This window comes from Ursus arctos, unplaced genomic scaffold (genome assembly GCF_023065955.2).
Source record: "Ursus arctos isolate Adak ecotype North America unplaced genomic scaffold, UrsArc2.0 scaffold_11, whole genome shotgun sequence".
NCBI lineage: Eukaryota > Metazoa > Chordata > Mammalia > Carnivora > Ursidae > Ursus > Ursus arctos.
The window spans coordinates 62,952,609-62,973,382 of NW_026622775.1; the positions used below are offsets into that span (position 1 = coordinate 62,952,609).

The 20,774-nt window shown below is 42.4% G+C and overlaps 1 protein-coding gene across 2 annotated transcripts in view; it reads right to left on the bottom strand.

Moving 5' to 3' along the window:
* MSRA (methionine sulfoxide reductase A) overlaps nt 1-20,774 on the bottom strand; it is a 408,777-nt gene that overhangs the window by 91,703 nt on the left and 296,300 nt on the right. For both annotated transcript variants that reach the window (XM_026518907.3, XM_048212318.1), the window contains one exon: nt 15,171-15,277. In XM_026518907.3, coding sequence (XP_026374692.1) covers nt 15,171-15,277 — 107 coding nt within the window. The remainder of the gene's footprint in view (nt 1-15,170; nt 15,278-20,774) is intronic.

The window sequence follows — 20,774 nt, forward strand, 5'->3', positions numbered from 1 at the left end:
GAGCTCGCCCGTTTACAGGTTGTGTGACCTTGGGAGCTATGAGCTTTCGTGTCCTGTAAAGCAGGGATTTGGAAAAACCACCTCACAGGCTCACTGGGAGGCACAGATGAGAGAACGTTCACAAAAGTTCCTTCACCACCCTCCACTATGCTGACTGGTGCTGTCAGTGCTGATGCTGGGGGGCAAGGTCACCGGCCACAGTCAAATCCCGACTAGTGCCCGGCTCTGGAGGCTGAAGACCCCGGGTGTGGCTGAAGCACAGGTACCCCCATCGCTTATCAGTGGGGACCTCAAACCCTGAGGGAGGCAGCCGGGATTCAGCCACGGAGGCCTTCACGGCTGCACTTCTCTATGCCTGTCTGATTGGCCAGGTGCAAGATCAGGCATGGGGAACGCTGGTTCACTTGGTCTTCACTTATGTATGTAGGACATGAGTAACCAGCTCGGAGGCCAGAGGGTGATCCCAGTTGCACCGGTAAATTCAGAAGTGAATCCAACAAGAAGAAAATGATTTTAGAAACAATCAACTTCAGGTGTACCTTTCGAAATGGGAAGCTGTCCTTTTTTTCGTTTTAGAGTGACACGGTAATGGTCAAGGAAGTGGAATCGGATAGAGGCTTTGTTCTGACAGCCTGACTTGGGCTCAGGCCCTCTCACTAGGAGGACGGCTGGGAGTAGAAGGGGTCATTCTACCAAATTTCAAATCCAAACGGAGAGAGGAAAAGAGAGCTCAGAGGAGTTCAAGGTGAAGGAAACAGCAGCCCACTTTTCCTTACGTGCTCTGCTTTTGTCCTTCACACACTTCACACTTGAGGGAGAAACTAATGACATTGACCTTGGGTCCCCCATTCCGCCCGGCAGTGTACACAGCTGTGGCAGGCGGTCCCTGCGGGCCCCTGCCCGCTGCAGCATGCACGGTTAATGTGGCCAAGCCAGCAGCTGACTGAAAACAGTGGCAGGCAGGCACTAGGCACACGACCCCTGACACTGCGGGCCTTTTTTTTCCTCCTCTCAGCTAGCAGCCAATGGGTGGGCTCGCTCCACCGGCTGCCATGGCAACGAGAAGACTGCTCTGCAGTGCCCAGAACAGATGTCACATGAGCCAAGATGAATGTGGTGGGGGTGGGGAGCATGTGGTGGGGGTGGAGGGGGATGGGGGAGGCATTTGGAGTTAAATGGTCCCACCAGAGGGAGTGAGGCAGATTTTGAAGTAAGTGCAAAGCTGTAACATCTATTTCCTTTCTCTTCCCTGTCCTTTAAGTTCTAAACACACATGCACAAACACGAATGTCCTTTTATCTCCGCTACTGAGGTGCTTGCGGCTCTCTGGCTTTCATGGCAAACATGAAAGCTCTGATTTCTGGAAGTCTTAAATGAACATTGCCTTCGCTGCAGAAATGCAAGCAGGCATTCTGCAGCCATTTAGGAACAGGCTGGGAAGCTCTGTGGAGATGAATCGGGGAAACTCAGAAACACTCGGAGCTGAGACACAACCTGCAGGAATTTTAAAGGCAAACGCACCACCTCTGGAGGCACATCACAAACCCCGTTTCACTCTTGGTACCACTAAAATGTAAGGGCTCCTACTATCCTCCCCGCACGGGTAGTTTCTCTGATCTTACTGCTCCTAAGGCCATTTCATATAGACTAAACCAGGGCGAGGTTTGCCAATCTACCTGCATGAGCAACAAAGGCTCTTTTGTTGTCTCTAAAATAGGTCCTATCCCGGATAAAATACTGTATTTAAAATGTTTCCACTGCCTTCCCCTTCTCTGCCACTGAAATTAACCAGTAGAGTGTGGGCATGGGACAGCATGGAATGAACGTATATAGTCCTTGGTAAGATAGGAGGTGATATTAGTGGCACGCAAACACAAGGCAGGCCTTTTTTTCCTCCCTGCCTGCAGCCAATGGGCAGGAACCTAATCTTGTTCCTGTTCTCAGACCACATGAATCAGAGAGACATAAGGGACAAGGTCTGGTCTTAACCCGATAGATGAAATGCACTGAATGCATCAGAGGTTGGGGAAATGTGGCTTAGAATGATTGCGTGCTTGTGCTTAAGGCCCCCCAACAAACATTCACAGGGTGTCTGCTTTGGCAAAGGGCCACATGGAGAGTTGCAAACGAGGCAAGGCAAAGAAAGGAAGCTCCCACTTACAATCAAGAATGAAAACAAACGTGGAAACTCTTACCATGGGGAAGACGCAGGAAGTGTGGCAAGCAAAGCACCATGTGAATGTGGAGGAAGGCAGGCTCTGAGGAGTGTCCTGGGGCATGGGGAAATGAGACAGCCTAGTGTGTGACAGACACTTGACATATACACCATATCACAGGATGCCCGCATCACCCTAAGAAGTCGCCACTGTCATCCCGACAGAGCAGGAAACCCCACGCTCAGGGAGGATAGGAGTCAAAGGTCATACCACAAGCAAGAGGAGAACTGCTGGAGGTCCGTGTTATCCTCCGGCCTCCACGGGGTTCTGCTCCATCACCCGAGGAGCAGAAGCGACGCACTGCTGCAAAGAATGCAGCCACGTACGGAGGCGCCGTTTCCTGGTCTTCGCAACAGCGCCCCTGAAGTCCTGGGCTTCAACCTCGCGCTGCATTTTCCCTACTACATATTAAACAGGAACTATTAGAATTTAAAAGGTTCATCCGGATATACCCTGAAGCCATCCCGTGTAACACAAGGGGTATGGATGTCACGCTGTGGGAGCCACTGCGTCCTCCCACGCTGGCCATGAAAGATGAGTAGGAGCGCGGCCCGTGGAGAATGTGAATTCGTTCAACGGTCACCCTATGTTGGTCAGCGTTACTTTGCCGTATACCTCCACTGACATGAAAATGTCTTCTCGGGCCTCACAAGCATGCTTTCTTCTCATTATTCTGGCTAGTAAGTGGCATCCTAGGGTTCTTGCGGTGCACTGGAATGAAGAGCAGTGACGTGAATGAAAGGCTGCCGGCCCAGCAATGGGCATTGCTCCTGGAAGCTGCCTCTGCAGGCCCCGCTTCACCCCAGGGCTGCACTTCCCCACCTCTGCAGTGATGGACCACAACCACCAGAGGGCAGTAACACAAACCAGATTTTTTTTTCTTTTGGATCCAAATGTGGATGCACCCAGTTTAATAATATGTAAAGCCCATTATTACAAGCTTTTCCTCTCCCCACCCCCTATTAATGAACAAATGCCCAGGGGTAATGCAGATATTTCTAAATACAGTGCAGGAAAGGGCAATCTGTACTCATACACAGGGAGTCTAACACACAGTGATAAGTGGAAATGAAAATAAACACCCAGATGCAACTAAACCATTAAGGCTAAAGATTTAGCTGTCTATAGGGCTGCATACATGGAAATACAGATGCCTGCCTTCCAGAAATGGGCATTTTTAAACCATTTATTTCATGAGTTCTTATTAAGAGTTCATAATAATACCTGTAATGATGACTACAAAGCTACAAGAGGGTCTAAGATGAATTTCATTTTTACTGCTGGGCATACAAAGGGGGATTTTACTCTCTGACTAAGGTAAGTGAATGAATTATTCAGGGTCTTTCCATGGACATTTAAAACCTGTAACTCCACACTTTAAAGAGCACAGATTTAAAAAGAAGAGCAACAACAACTAGCTAATCCCCAAACCATAAAATATCCGCTGACATTTCCCCACATCTATTCAGGGTCCCTCGATGCAGAGGAATGATTTTTGCTGTTTGTGACAGCAGAATTCTGTAGAATCTTGTAGTGTGGTTACTGGTTTTAACCTCACAGCATAGAGGGTACAATAGACCGACTGAGTCGGGATACTTTTACCCAAGCATAACCTACCCATTTCTTGATAAACAAAGACACGGAAATAACCATGACATGTTCTCAAGTCCTGACAGAAAGGAAGATTCCCTGATCCTGTATTTTCACAATGGCTTGAAATTTGAGGGCCTTTGGAAAAGCAAGATGGAGTCACGGCAAACAGCCTTGTCTCCGGAGTCACCCCATGAAACCCTGATATTTGTAAAATGCTTGACAGATTATTGAATATCCCCACACAACGTGTGAGCAAAGCATATGGAATCCAGAGTCAAATGCCTCTAACTGTAAACGTAATATCAGGTCACCTTGGGAATATGAATGAAGACCCCTGAGCTTCAATTCCTTCCTAAGGCAGGTAGGAGAACAGATCCTGAACTATCTCCCTGTGTAAGGACGAGGGTCACCTGTGTAATATGGCACAAAGCACTGAAAACTTAAGATTTATAAAGAGTTTTGTTCTTATTTTCCCCATTTTATGAACAAGGAACTAGAGCTGTAAAGACTTCTCCAAGGTCATGGTCGGTAAAGGTAAAGCAGGGCCACGGCCAGGAGTTCTCATCCAAAGTTGTGGTTCTTCCCACCCCTCCATGGTGACTTTGTCAGCACTGACCTTTGTTTCTCACAGTTCTAGGGCTGGGAAGTCCCAGGGGGAGGTGCCAGTAGAGTGGGTTTTATTGTGAGGACTACTCTCATGACTTAAAGACAGCTATCCTCTCACTGTGTGCTCACATGACTTCTTTGCGTGCATGGAGACAGAGCTCTCTGGTGTCTCTTCTTAAAAGGACACTAATCCCATCATGGGGGCTCCACCTTAGACCTCATCTAACCCTAATTACCTCTCAGAGCCCCATCTCCAAATTCTATCACCCTGGAAGGTTAGCGCTTCAACAATATAAATTCTGGGGAGTACAAAGATTCAGCCCATAACAAGGGGGGTAACAGTGGGCTTCTTTATCCTGCTCCATATTTTCAGTCCAAGACAACAAATATTTGCTGATTATCTGCTAGGTGCCAAGCACAGTACCAGGCCTCAGGGGAAACAAGGACGACTGGGAGCACTCAAAGAGTTTAATGTCAGGACAGTTGCTATGGAATGTTCTCCAAGAAAGAGCATTTATGACATGTGAGCTTTTGTGACTGTGTATCGCATAGCTGATGACAACAAACTTCATGAGATCCTTCTTCAGATAGCTGTGTTTGAAACAATTATAATGAGAGTCTGGCAACTAATCAGTACATAATTAATATTTGATAAGGTAATTAATGTATTAATTTCCTGAGGAAGATGGGGGTCGAAGGAAGGAAGGACATTTTCAAATTTTCAGCCTATGGATGCTTACAAGGAAACACAAAGGATCTGTACCTCCTGGTAGGGAATTTTCAGATTCAGTTATGGGACGATGATTATAGCATAGCTGGATATTTACTGAGTATGTTTAATTTCTCTCAGTTGAGTTGGTATAATTAAAACTGCTTTCTGAGTTAGAAAACTGAAAGGGCTCAGCTTCAATGAATGTATATTTGCTGGGGCTCCTGGGTGGCTCAGTCAGTTAAGCATCCAACTCTTCATTTCAGCTCAGGTCATGATCTCGGGGTTGTGAGATCAACTTCTGCGCTGGGTTCTGTGCTCAGCATGGAGTCTGCGTGAGATTCTCTCTCTCCCTCCGCCCTCTTGTACAAGCTCGCTCTCTCTCTCTCAAATAAATAAAATCTTAAATATATGTATGTATATATATATATATATATTGGCTGACTACTACATGCTAGTAGTATGTATGTATGCTAGTATGTATGTATTAATGTATTTATATAAACCGTCTAGAAGAAAGGGTATTTTACATATATGTAAAGTCTCATTTAATTCTTACAATAAACCTTTGAGCAAATTTTGTTAGATAATTTAAAATGACAACCAGAGAAGTCAAGGACTCATAAGTGGTAAGTGACTAAGAGAGTACTAGAAGATTCTTGCCAACCATTCAAACATTATTTTGATTACACACACACACACACACAATTTTCTCCTCCAATCATCCCCCAGATCTAGCCTCTAGGTTTTTTTTTCCTCTTGTTATTTTTGGAATGCTCTTTATTCTGGTAAGTAGTATAGGGGTGAAGTTGGGTCTTTTTCAAGGGTATATATGTTTGAAAGGGGAAAAGCTTATGCAAATTTCTACTTCCCTTCAAAAGTAAACAAGGATCTTAAGGAAAAGGAGATCAAATCTCATCTGCTCTGGGGAATTAAATGTGTTCTGTGTTTAGCCCTGGGATCCAAAGAACCCACAAGGGTACCCACTCAATGAGCATGGCCTGCCTCTTCTGAGCAGCCCAGAAGAGAAGTGCTCCCAGTTTCAGTCCCCCATTTGAGGCTGGACATGTGACAGTGGTAGTCTGGAAACCAGATCTGGAGACTGTGGAAGGCTAGATAATAGTGCCCCCAGAATTTCAATGTCTGATCCCTAGAACATGTGAAGGTTATTTTATGTGGCAAAGACTTTGCAGATATGATTAAATTAAGGATCTTGGGACAGGAAGATTATGTTGGAGGATCAGGTGGGCCCTAAATGCAATCACATGTGCCCTTATAAGAGAGAGGCAGAGGGCGTTTAGACACACAGAAGAGGAGAAGACAATGTTAGCATCGAGGCAGAAAATGGAGTGATGTGGCCACATGCCAAGGAATGTCGGCAATGCCTAGAGGAGTAGAGTCAAGAAAGGGATTCTCCCCTAGAGCTTCTGGAGGGAACATAGCCCAGCTGAATCCTTGATTTGGGCCCAATGAAATTGATTTTGGACTTCTAGCCTCCAGAAATATGAGAAGACGAATTTCTGTTGTTTTGAGCCACCAAGTTTGTGGTCATTAGCTGCAGTAGCCATTTGTAACTAAGAGAAGGACAAAAAGTCAGAGATGTGGCAAATGAGAAAAAGGGAGACAGTTTCATGTACTAAGCACTGACTTAATCTTACCAAAATGGTGTTTTATGCTTGTGATATTTAGCAATTTATTCTGTCAAGAAAGTTTACAAGATAGGCTTTGGGGTCCAAACACTACAGTTAACTCAATAATTATTTCCTCCCTGTATGTAACACAGACTAGACAAAGCAGCAATTCCTCCAACCTCCAAAATTGGTCTCTTTGTGGCAACAGTGAGTCTGCATAAGAATTACCTTTGAAATACAAAGAAAAATAAAACCATTTGTTATGATGTTCACTGCACAGCTGTACAATTTTCTGAGTGATTGTGGTTCTTACTCTGAGTCCCCAGACCTCTAGAAGTTCTTGAACTTTATTAGAAGGTTTGGAGCTCTGAGCAAGAATTATATGTTAATTCTTATTATACCATAATAATTAGGCCGTCTGACTAGAAGATGTCTTATGGGAAGACGGCAAAATGACTGTTTGGAACCTTGTAGGCCATGCTAAGGAGTTGGGATTTCATTCTAAGTACAGTGGGAAGCCATGAATGAGTCTGATGCAGGACAAGGACACAACTGGAATTAGATTTAGGATGTCGCTCCGGCTGCCCTGTGTGGGCGGATGGTAGTGGAGAGGTGCGCAGCCCTGTGGCCTAGGAACAGGTAACGGTAGCCTGGACTATGACAGTGAGCATGAAAATGAGAGAGAAGTAAGCACAGTGGAGACATACCGGAAAAGCAGAATCTGGGTTAATCTGATTAACCCAAAGGGAAGAGTCAGGGAAAGGGTGAATCAGTGATGACTCCCAGGGATCTTGCTTAAATAAGTTAAAGATGATAGTTGGGAAGGCCAAAAATGGGGGGGGGGGGGGGATCTGTGTGGCTTGCTTATGGGGGGGGAGTGAAAATAAAGCCTCCAGTTTAGGAAATATTATGCTGACAAGTAAGGGGGATTAACAAGTAGGCAGCAGAATACGGGGATCTGGAGCCTTAGAGAGTAGTTCCGGATCAGAGATTCTGAGTGTTCGCAGTGTAAAGATGATGGCATTTAAACTACACTAGAAAAAAGAAGCAAAAACTTAATTAGTAGCACAGGTATATAGGTTATTTGGAAATGAAATCTGCTCTCTCTCCCTCTCTCTTTCTCTCTCTCTCTCTCACACACACACACACACACAGACACACACGCACACACACTGAGCAGCCAAGCCACAACTTACCAGAGCTTAACTGGAGGGCATGGGGAGTCTGCTTCTAGCTGCAATCTAAGTGCTTTGGGAAGATAATTAAATAAGCAAAACTGAACAAAATTCTAGAATGAATTCAAAATTTGGGGAAGAAAATTAAAAAATCAAAGCTGAAGCAATTCTAAAAAATGCTGTCATAATCCAGTCGTATACTGTTTTTAATCTTTCACTTTGGGTACTTTTCTTTAAAATGACACTATATAGAGTATAGATGACAGATTACAGACTGCTAGATAATTGAAATTTAAGGTAAAATACAGTAAATACTTGGAGATTATAGCAATGTTGGAGATACAGATGAATGGATGGGTGGGCGGACGAGTGGATGGATGGATGAACAAACAGATGGGAAGACTGATAGACACAGATTTAAAAACACTATTTTATATTTGACACACGGTGGATAATTTAGCATTCACCCAAAAAGGTTATCCAGAGGAAATGTGTTTGTTCATGAAGTTTCAAGGAGTTGGGAAGGAGATAGGTCATGTGATCAGGAGAACTATCTTCACACTTAGCAAGTATCAAATTTCAAGAAAGAAAATCTATCAGTAATCAAAAGATTTGATTCCTAAATGAAGAAGAGTTGCATTTTTAGGATGTAAGAATCGCATCTGAACACCCACCTCCCCTGTCAGAGGCCACGATTCAGTTTAGAGTATTAGAAAATATCATGACAGGTTCACTTGGGAGGTAAACTGTCTACATTTGATAATCCAAAGGCAATTAATAATACATTAGATTCTCTCTTCCAATTAAAACCAGAAGCAAATAATTCCATCATGAAACTGAGGGAAAAAATATGAAAATGCAGGGAAGAAAAGATTACAGAGTCTTCGTCCAAAGTCAAGAACATGCCCACATGTTGTGCAAAGTCTCCAGTGCACCAAAGGCATGATGCAACTGTCATATTCTGTGAACAGAATCCAGCACTTCCAAGGTCAATGAACCCAGTATGAAGTTTAATTTTCACTACGATCTTCTTCTATAAGGTTCTCCGGCCTCCTTTAATCTGAATGAAAATTAGCAAAGTTCTTCAGCCATTTTTCCTTTCCTGGGGTTGTTGGTGAGCCTGGTATCTACAACCCAGCCAACTTTGCAGAAAACCACAGTTTAGATGGAAAATCACTTTGGGTTTCTGGCTCATCAGCAGTACTGCACATCTAATTAGCTCAACAATTGGTCCCTGTGATAAAATCAGCTAATTTTATGTTCAAATGGCTGCTCCGTGGTAAGCAATACTGTCACTCTCAACTCCAAGTATAAAGAAGTTGCTGAAGAAGCTGGTTACTAGGGGGTCACTGGGGGCAAACTAGTGAAGACTATTAAATTAGTAACCTAAGTCAATGTTATAGTTAGTGCATAGGGGTCCCACCGGGGCCAAGATGAATTCCCAGAATGTAACGACAGGGCCGGAAATGCCAACTCTTAAAGGGGAAATTAGTGTATATAAAATGCATGGAATGAAGCATCTGTAGAATCTCCCACTCTTAGAAATAAACCTACTTGCTTGTGATAAGATGATGAGTCCTCGACCTTAATCTAGTATTGTTAAGAAATGACTCTCCCTGGATTAAAGACCTCTGTGGTTTCAGGAATTTGTGCAAGGCTACCCTAGGTAGAAAACCTAGGAAAGTCCATTCCAGGAGTCACCTCTTCACCTTCCTCCTCTCCTCTACTCACCTGTTAAGGCAACTGGTGATATCTGAGATTCTCTCCCTACTTTGTGACATCTATTAGAAACATTATTAAGGGGTGTGTGTGTGTGTGTTTTAAGGTAAATGCAAAAGCACAGATCAATTTGTTTATGGTGTAAAAGCTAATTATATCACCTCTCATAGGCACTGCAAATTGTTGATTTTTCTTGGTGTGTATATTATCAATTATACCAATTGAACGGGCGGTTAGAAATTTATACAACTTTCAAAACAAGAAACACATGAATGCATACAATTTTATATAAAGACACAGAGATACATACATACCTCTATCTAAACATATCCATTTTATCTATACATGTATCTAGATAAATATAGGCAGAGAGACATAAATGATTTCCTTTATATAAGGTGCTTAAAGTAGTCATTAGCATGTCGTAAGCACTCAGATGGTTCTGGCGCTGCTGTTCTATCATCAACATCATTATTACATGGCTACATATATGCTATATATAAATATATAACTACACATGTAATGGTATATAACTATCTGATTACAGCAGGATACCTGCTGAAAAACAAACTTGTCTTTTTCTTTCTCTGCTCTAGGAGGGGTGCCAGAAAGTCACTAAATCATGGTAGATCATCCTTGAGGCATTGTAGTCAGTCAGCTGCCTGGATGGATGGGGCGGAGTGGGTCAAAGACCCTTTGTAGATGGTTCCATGAGCCACCTCTTGTGCACCAGCTTAGATCTTCTCAGCCTCACCTTTCTCTCCTCCAGCCTCTGCTGCAGTGCTCAGCTCTGTATGGACTCTCGTTAGCTTTATGCAGCTGCAACCCCACAGTGAATCACTTCACACCCGTGCCATGTGCCTCCTGCCTGCTGCTGCAGGGACAGTCTCCCAAGTCCACACAGGTGCCACCCAGAAGCGCAGAGTGAACACACGGGGAATGGCATCCATTAGACATGCGCTTCCCTTCTTCTCCCAGAATGACTGGTCATTTCAGAAGGAGCAAACCACCCATCACTGATAGCACAGACCAACGTATATTTGTTCTCCCTCTTTTCTTTTCCATGCCCCCTGCCCCTGCCTCCTCCCTCCATGGCACCCCACTCCCAACTTAAGCCCTCACACACAAGCCTTTGCCATAGACTCTGCTTTCCATGGGACCTGGATTAAGATAAAAATGACAGTGGTCATCCCCGTGCAGGGGAGCAATTAGTCCTACTGCTCACCAGAAGGTGAAAAAAGGTGGCACTTTAGGGGCGCCTGGGTAGTGCAGTCGTTAAAGCGTCTGCCTTTGGCTCAGGGCATGATCCTGGCATTCCGGGATCGAGTCCCACATCAGGCTTCTCCGCTGGGAGCCTGCTTCTTCCTCTCCCACTCCCCCTGCTGTGTTCCCTTTCTCACTGGCTGTCTGTCACATAAATAAATAAAATCTTAAAAAAAAAAAAAAAAGGTGGCACTTTGTTCTTTGATTTCCGAAAAGGCAAACGACTTGCCTCTCATGGTATAGATCTGAAAAGGGGGAAAGGAGACAATAGTCCCTGGTGCTCAAGGTGGGACAGAAGGATGAATCCTGCCCCAGGGTTCCTGGGCAAAGACTGTATCAGGAATGGAAGACCCCTCTGCCCTTGAATAAGCTCAGCCAAGACTCCCCCAGCTCCTTCCAGGGGCGACTGAAAGGAAAACTACTTGACCCTCAAGCTGAGTTTCTCCAGAAAAGAAAACAGGGGAGGAGTTCTGGTGGAGCACCTCTGATGGCCATGAGGACTGTGCTCTCTGGTGCCTGCATGCTATTTCGATAAGCCAATACAAGAGCAGAAGGCTTGGAATCTTGAGTTTCTCAGCCAGGAAGCCAGACTAACATGCCCCGTGCCCTCTGCAACATGGGGACACACACCCCTTACGGACTGCTGTGCTATCTAGTCAGGTAGCTTCAAGCCACATGTAGCTATTTAAATAGACAATTAAATTAATTAAAATAAACAAAACACTTAGCCACTCGGTTGCATTAGCCACATTCAATGTTCAATGGCCAGGAAGTGGCCAGTGGCTACTATATTGGAAAGGGCAGAAGAGACCACTGCCATCATGGCAGAAAGTTGTATTGGGGGTGCTGCTCTGGAGTCAGGACTCTGAGTTTTAGTCAGTTAGCCCGGAGACCAGCACCGGACTTACCACTCACCTATCAGGGGAATGGAGGGCCGCTTTCATTTGTGTGAAATAAAAGAAACACGAGAGTATTTGTTCTCTGAGTTGGTAATAAAGCACTCATATGTGGTTAGGTTAACAGCAATGGATATTTGGATGCTGGGCGCACAGGAGACCCCAGTCTTTAAGGAAGAAAAGAAATATACGTATGTATGTATTTAATCCCCACGTTCCGAGGTACAAAACACCCAAAAAGTATTTGGTTAGAACAACTATCTAGTGTATAAGATTAACGTTACCCAAATCTATAAAAATAATGGAGAAATTATTAAAACAGTTAATTACATTTAATATCTAAATTTTAATTCCTATGTGTATCAGTTATCTAAATCAACATGGGTTCCACTCAACGTGAGCGGTAAGAAACCACACTGGGATAGAAGCCCAAAAGTTAGGTTAGCCTCTTCATCATCAGATGGAAGGCACTGACCTTTTGAACTTAAAATCCTCGTTGTGAACACCAGAATGTCATCTCATTCGGCGATGTTCTAGAGAGATATTAATATCCTCCTCCAATCTCTTAGCATAACTGTTGGTACCTTAAGAGCCTGGATCATCACACTAGGTAATTTACATATAGCATTAATCACATGTCATTTTCAGTATTATTCATTACTCACATTGCCTTTATAATTAAATAGAGTGAGATTAAACCAAAGAGAAGTAATTTTAAGTTCTTGCTTGGGGCTGATGCTCTGCGGAGCCTGGCGCAGCGTCTTGCCTGGCGTAGGCATCTTCCTACCCACCTCTCAAATGTTGGTGTTCCACAGGTCCTGAGCCTTTTCTTCTCATCTCTTATCGTTTTTCCCAAGTGACTATATCAGCAACTAGGGCTTCATTTACCAAATATAACTCCCAATAATAAGGGCTACCATTTGTGGAGCACTATGTGCTCGGCCCTGTCCCTTACAAGCATTACCGAGTCAACAGTCACAGCAGCCCTGCCTGCAAGGAAGAAACAGGCGTGTCTCCTCCTAACAATCATCTAGATGCTCAGGTCATAGGTCCCTTAAACCCCACATTTCCAGACTTGACTTCACCACAAATCTGCTCAGTTCCTCCATATCTTCATACAAAATATCGCAAGCCAGAAACCCACAAATCACCCTGGACTCCTCCCTCTCCTTTTTTGTCCACTTCCAATAAGTTCCAAGTTCTATTACTTTTACCTCCTAAATATCCCTTCATTCCACGCAGACTGGCAGCACCCTGCATAAGGCTCCTGTCATTTCTTACCCAGAGTCCTGCATCAGCTGGCCAACTCATCTCCCTGAATCTGGTCTTTTTTCTGTAATCCCAGTTACTCTACTAACTTAACCTTATGACTCCGGGCACCCAAAATACAGGGATAATAATGAGGTCTCTCTCCTTATAGGTTTGTGTGAGTTAAATAAGTTATAGAGTTTTCTAAGTGTCAGGTGGTTGATAAAAAGTTATGCAGCTGACATAGGAATTGAGACAATTTGGTGCTGGAGGCTTCGTGCTTAACCACCACCACATATGTCCAGGTGAGCCCATCATTATCAGAAAAGTCATGATGAAGAGAGACATGAGAAAGGATCATTTACAGTGCAAAGCTTTTGAGAATGACAATATAAATATACTCCAATTACTCTAAAACTTTGCAGCTTTAACAACAAGCACTTATTATCTTGTGCTTCTCTAGTACCACTTAGCTAGGTGCCTCTGGCTTGAGGCCTTTCATGAGGTTGTAGTCAAACTATCAGCTGGGGTTTGCAGACTCATCTGAAAGCTTGACTGGGGCTGAGGGGCTTCCCAGCTTGCTCATGTGGTTCTTGGAGGCCTTCATCCCTTGCCACATGAACCTTTACACAGAGCTGCCTCACAACATGGCAGCTGGTTTCCTCCAGGGCAAGTGATCCAGGAGACAAGAAGAAAGGGCCCCTATTATGGAAGCCACAATCTTTTAATAAACTCATCTCAGAAGTAACATCCCACCACTTCTGTCATTCATTGGGAGTGAGTCATTAAATCCAGCCCATACTCAAGGAGAGGGGTTTACACAAGGTCAGAGACCACTAAGAGCCAACCCAGAGGCTGATTACTATTACCACCCAAGTAGACATCACAGCCCTGGAGGGAGGGGGTGTACTGAGAATAAATGGGGCTCTATCAGCATTTCCTTTAGCTCTCTCTGCTTTTCAGAGTTGAACTGCCCATGAACTTCATGTCCTGTTACTTTTTATCAGTAGATAACACTCTTGTCTTGGCCTCCTCCTCGCTAGCTATCTCTGCCACCATGGAGGATACGTGGAGAACCCACAGATTGCTAGGAACTATTATATATCAGCCTTATTTCATAAATCTAAAATAGATCAGCATTATAGTAGCTACTGGCTCTATTGTTAAGCATAAATTTAAGTCAGGAAAAAAACAATAATTAAAATATTATCACAAAGTTCTAAAAATTAAAGCAATGCAAGTTCTTTTTTAAAGAACCAAAGCTCTATTGGAGATTTTTAAATATAATACAAGTTGATAGTAAAAATAATTATTTCATGCTATTATATCTGTATTTCTAAGAAGTATTTTTAGTATAATTCAATCTACTGTTACTAGCAAGAGACAGTGAGTATTCTGGGTTGAACTGTGTGCCCACAAAAATATAGGCTGGAATCCCAATCCCCTCTCAGAATGTGAGCTTATTTGGAGATAGTGTCTTTACAGAGGTAATCAAGTTAAAATGTGGTCATTAGGTTGGACCGTAATCCACTATGACTGGAGTTGTTGTAACAAGGGCAAATCTGGACACAGAAACAGACATGATAGAGGAAAGATGATGTAAAAAAGATACAAGGAGAAGACAGCCATCTACAAGCCGAGAGAGGGGCCTGGGGCAACCTTCTGTAGCAGGCCTCGGAAGGAGCCATGAACCAAGCAGAGCCAGCACCTTGATTTTGGACTTCCAGCCTCCAGAACCATGAGGCAAAGCATTTCTGTTGTTTAAGCCACCAGTCTGTGGTATTTTGTCATGGCAGCCTGAACAAACTATTATAGAGAGAAGAAAGAAAAACTGAGATTCAGCAAGAGAGAGGCAGAGAGAAATACAGAGAAAAGAAGACAATGTGTCAAGATTCATATTCATCTGGATGAGTTGATTTTAACAAGAAATGCACAAGGGCGTAGTCCTAAAATCTCATTTAGCATATTTATGCAGCAGAAGCTGACAGATGTTTCTAAAAACTGTGTAAATGGAACACAGTGCCAGGTGAAAACAACCAGATTCTCCCTCTACAGGTGGGGTCTGACCTGGTAGGGGCCAACAGTGGGAGTCCAGGAGCAAGAGGGGACCCTACCTTCTGGTAGTCTTCTTTGGACCTCAGGGCCACCTCCATGTGCTCGGTAGAGGTTGGATAGATGGCTGAGCGGTACTGAGTGCCGTGATCATTGCCTTGGCGCATACCTGGGAAAATGGAAAGCAGAAAGGATTATTGGAATGGACCAGGCAACAAGGCCAGTGTCATGAGTTTTCTATGATTCATGTGCTACTAATTTGTTTGTTTTTTTCAACTGAAATATGGTTGACACACAATGGTACATTAGTTTCAGGTGTACATCTTAGTGATTTGACAAATCTTACCTTATGCTACACTCACCACAAGTGTACCTACTACCTGTCACCATACAATGCTATTACAACACGTTTGACTATATGCCCTATGCTGTGCCTTTTATTCCCGTGACTTATTCATTCAATGACTGGGAGCTTGTACCTCCCACTCCTCTTCACCCCTTTTCACCCATCCCCCACAACCCCTCCTCTCTGGCAACCATCAGTTTGTTCTCTGCATTTATGGGCCTATTTCCACATTTTGTTTGTTTGTTCATTTGTTTTGTTTTTTAGATTCCACAAATACGCGAATTTGTTTTTCTCTCTTTGACTTATTTCACTTAGCATAATATCCTCTAGGTCTATCCATGTTGTCACAAATGGCAAGATTTCATTCTTTTTTAGGGCTGAGTAATATTCTCTCTCTCTCTCTCTCTCTCTCTCTCTCTCTCTCTCTCTCTATATATATATATATATATATATATACCACATCTCCTTTTTCCATTCATCCATCAATGGACATTTAACACTGCTTCCACATCTTGGCTATCAGGAATAATGCTGCAATAAACACAGGGGTGCGTATATTACTCAGTGCTTGTTTTAATTTCCTCTTGACACCACTCTCCTTAAACAAGCACAGAATATATCTGTCTTGCTTTGCTTATTTTCATTACAACATATGTTTGAACTTAGGTAAATTTATCATAGGTCTTAGATCATAGTAGATGCTCTACAAATATGTATTTTTCTATGCAGATATTTAAATCATAACCTATTCTATTTTTCACTTGCAAAGCACTGTGCCGTACATTATTTCTTGGAATCTTAATGAGATACCGTGTATGGCAGCTACTGTGGTCCCTCTCTGGGCAAATAAGGAGATGGGATTATGTATGCGTAAGCACCTGGCATACTGCTTGGCACATAGGAGGTGCCTACAAATGACTAAGTAACTGATATTCAGTGAGTTTGAAGAGCTTGCCTAAGGTCATCCACCCAACTAAGGGAAAACCTGAGCCTTAAAGTTAGCCCAGCCCATTTTCCACCCTGTCACAGCTGCTAATGTAGCGATCTTGATCAATTTCTAACTGAATCATTTACTTCCCAAAGTTAAATAGCCACAGGCTTACTATAGATCTCCTATAGATGTCCATGCTGTATTCAAATGAACCTCACGCACGTTTACTTCATCATTCAAGAATCCACTTCAGTTTTAACAAGTGCCCCAAGACTCCTCCAACAGAAGGTTCAATCTTCCAAAAAACAGCTTTGTACTTGCAGATATTAATGTCCATGTGAATTACCTGGGGATGTTGTTCAAATGCAGATTCTGGTTCAGTAGGTCAGCATTTCTAAGCTCCCCAGGAGTGATGCTGACCACCAGACTGCATTCTGAGTAGCTAGGGTTTAGAGTTTGCTCAGATATTTTCAAGGTTCTTCATAATCCATCAGCAACAATTTTAATTCCAATAATGCGGTGAGGAAAACCTGAGTCTTCCAAACTAACCTTCCTGAGGTACCCAGTGTAGAGTGCTCCCTCCACCTCTCTCTATTCCCCCAGGAGGCACACATTTTTTACTGAACTCCTATTCAAGACTTAGTTCAAGCATCTTCGCTCCACAAAACCTTCCCTGAGTGCTCCTTACAGCTGTGACAATCACTGACTCCTTTGGGCAGGTCTCTTTCTTAGAGATTTTATTGTACTGCATTGTTATTATGTGGTTGTCCCTCTTCCTCATCTGTGAGCTTCCCAGAGGGCAGAGGCTTACAGCCATAGAACCTGGTATAGCGTCAGAGAGATGGACATACTTCCACCAATATTCGTTGCATGAAGAACATAGGAGTTTTTATCTTGTGATCTAAGACAGTGCAATCAATACTGGAGTAAAAATCAACCAAAGTGCTTTTTACTATGTAAATTCAAATGTAAATAAAATAATCTTTCTTAAGAGCCCTAGGAAAAAGCTACCTGTGAGTTAACATGTTTGACAAGTAGAGGGAAGTGCCACAGCTAAAGACACCAAAGGTTCACTCTGGCAGTTAATGAACTGACAAGGTAGAATTCACAATCAAAACTAGAGGCTAAAAACAGAGGTTTAAATAATAACAAACTAGAAGGATTTGGGGTCAAGTCAGAGGCTATCTGTGGTGTGTACATGTGTACTTGTGCATACGGCAAGGGGGGTTTCTGGCACCTACACCCCAGATTGGTTGACTTCCTAGAAATTTCACTTTCCCACCTTCAGAGTCGCATCCCCACCTTGACACACAAAGGTCACATGGGGACCAGAAACTAGTTAGTGCCTTAAACAGCCAATATCAATGACACCAAAATATTAAGTTAATAATATATAATAAAAATAAACCAGCCCACATCTCCAATAAGCACTGTATAATTCCAAATTAAAATATCTATTTCATTTCTGTATGTTACACATTCACTTAAGTATCATATCATTATAATATACAATATGTAAGTATTATTACTTGAAATGCTTCAAAAGCATGTGCCAAATACTTTTCCAGGTGCTGAGAATACAGCAATGAATAAATGCAAACCCTATCTTTGCAGAGCTCACATTTCAGTGTAATTTAAGAAACTGGATAAATACACATTCCAGAATGGCACTTTGACAATATTTTTTTCTTTACCTTCTTCAACGTTCCCTCCTTCACTTAAAAGTAAGGCTTTTCCTGAGTGACTACGTCGCATCCTTTTGTGCACAATGGTATGATGGTAGTATTATTGTTCCCTCTGAAACTATTCTCCAAAAGATTCATCCAAAAGATTGCTGGATGGCTGGTTTTCAGGAAAATATGACCCGTCTCCATTCGGCACAAGATGCAGAACAGGAGGGTCTCCGTGTGGAGCTGTTTACATCAATTCAAGTTCCCTTTCTTTTGGAAGATAAACTAGTATGTGAGTGAAAGAGAACATGCAGGTGTGATTTATTTAAATTTTTCAACAAATTTTGCTAAGATTCCATATGTCTTGCACACTGAAGACAATAAATATGTCTGTGTTTGGATGAAGGTCCTTGACTTATCACAGGATGATGAGAAATTGCTGCTTATGCATAAAACTGCCTTTTTAGCAAACAAGATGGGAATAATTAAGAATCATTCCAAGGAAATTGTGTAATAGTGGGCTCTTCCACTGATCATATTCTCACAAATAGTCTGGTAGAAGAGTGCACAATGAAACACTTAGATTTATAGCCACATTCAGAGCCTCTCTTGTAGTGACATGACAACCTAAGGGGTAGAAACATCTGGAAGGTTTCCCAAAATTGTGTGGTTGGGCAGAAAAGATGCACATGACTGTCACTTTTTGGCAAGTATGTAAAGCAGTGCATTTCTATAAATATAATCCATGGATTTTTTAATGTAATTGTGGGTTATACTACTACAATCCAGGATGGGGATTTATAAGCCCTTCCCTAAAGCCATGATTCCCTTGAATTAAATTCTGACTTGATCATCTGCTAATTGTAATACTACAATACTGATAAGGCTGCTGTCACTGTTGTCTTTGTCTTCTTTGTGTAGACTTGGGCTGTCCCCAGCTCACCCTGGACAGCTATAAAGAGGAGTAACATAGTGGGCATTATCCACAGCTCAGCCCCAGACTCCTTGCACCTCTCCCCTTGCACCAACCCAACCTGACTATTCATCAATTGGAAAGATGGGAATTCTTCACACAGTTACAGCCACCATCTTTAAGTCTTACAGATTTGAATTTATAGCCCCTATGTTATGATCCCAATACTTCTTGGATGTTCTAGCAAAACTGACAGCTCCTCATGTCAGAACCAATACACACTCTCTTCCTGGTCACTCTGGCTAAAATCCTGCCTGGCCAGAAAGGAAGACAAGAAAATGTTAAAGAGATACAGTAGGGGATAGAGAGAAAACATCAAAGCCTTTAATCAGATATTCTTGAATTTTGAGTGATACTGGATAAGGCATTAACCCTCTGGTATGCTCATGAATAACAATGCTAATTTGATTGAATTTTTTTCCACCAAATTTCATCCCAAGGAGAAGGTATTAATACCTTAAAACAAAACCATACACACATTTACACCTACTTGTGTATGTTTTTGGTTGATTCCAATGCATGTACCTTTTGGTTAACTGACAAGGCTTATTAAATGGATAGGAGCTTGAAATTTGGAAACAGATGGTCCACTGGGAAATATGATTTAATGCTCAACAGATTGAAAAACCTATAGAACTATGGATTTTCTGTTCTCGTTATTTTTAATACATTGCATTTACAGATGTTTAGCATCATTAAACTTTCCACCATTTCTTTCAACCTCCATTGGTTTATGTTATGAACACAAAATGGTAATTCACATGTGAGGAAAACCTATTCACTAAATCTCTCATAAGAATCCTAGGACTCAAAGCTACAAGATCTTGTCTTTAAGTCTGATTCTGTCACTGACATGCTTTGTGTAAATTACCTAATTTCTGAGCTTCAAACCTCATTTGTAAAATAAGGATTATAAGGACCTAAACTACAGGCTTGTTGTAAGGAGTAAATGAGATGAAACCTCTAAAGCACTTTGTTGACTATAAAAAATTATGTAGGTGTTAGGTACTTTAATTCAAACAACTTTTAACAATCTTGAAATGCTTCAGAATAACTAGTTTGAAATAAAAATAACAATTGATGTCACACAAGATACTCTAGGTACAACCCTTTTCATCCCCTGAAAAGTATTAAATAATATTTAGTCTCTCAGATGCCCACACAGTATAGGTCACGTAGAAACATCCAAAGAGAGAAACAAAATCCATTTTGTGTGTATAGAAATGTACTAGTTTTTAATTCTTTATTACATTTTTTAGCAGAATTATCTTCCTAATTAAAATTTTAGCTCTGCTAATCTCCAGCCCAGTTCTCTATTTCAATGGAAAACACATTGAAGAAAGGGAAAAACTCTGTGAGTGAATTTTCTGACACCTGCCCCTACCCATGAAGAGCTTTTCCAAGCAATGTCTCATTCTTGATCTCTGATCTGAAGTGTGGAAAAATCAGGCCTTTTTGGCACTGATCCCAAGAAAGAGCCTGGAAATCAGGGGTCTAACCCATCAAATCACAAAATAAATGTTATATTTGACTGTTATACCTGATCTAAACAGTCTTTATAATGCTGTTATCAAGAGGGGAAAACTAACCAAGGTTGCATTGTGAAAAAGGACAGAAAAATGTCACTGAGAGACAGAGAATTCCTACTTGTCTGTCCTTCTTCCACAAATAAATACGTTCTCTCTAGCATAAAGTATTCACAGGGTGCCAGCTGTGTACTCGGCACTATGGAGGCTACAGCAGAAT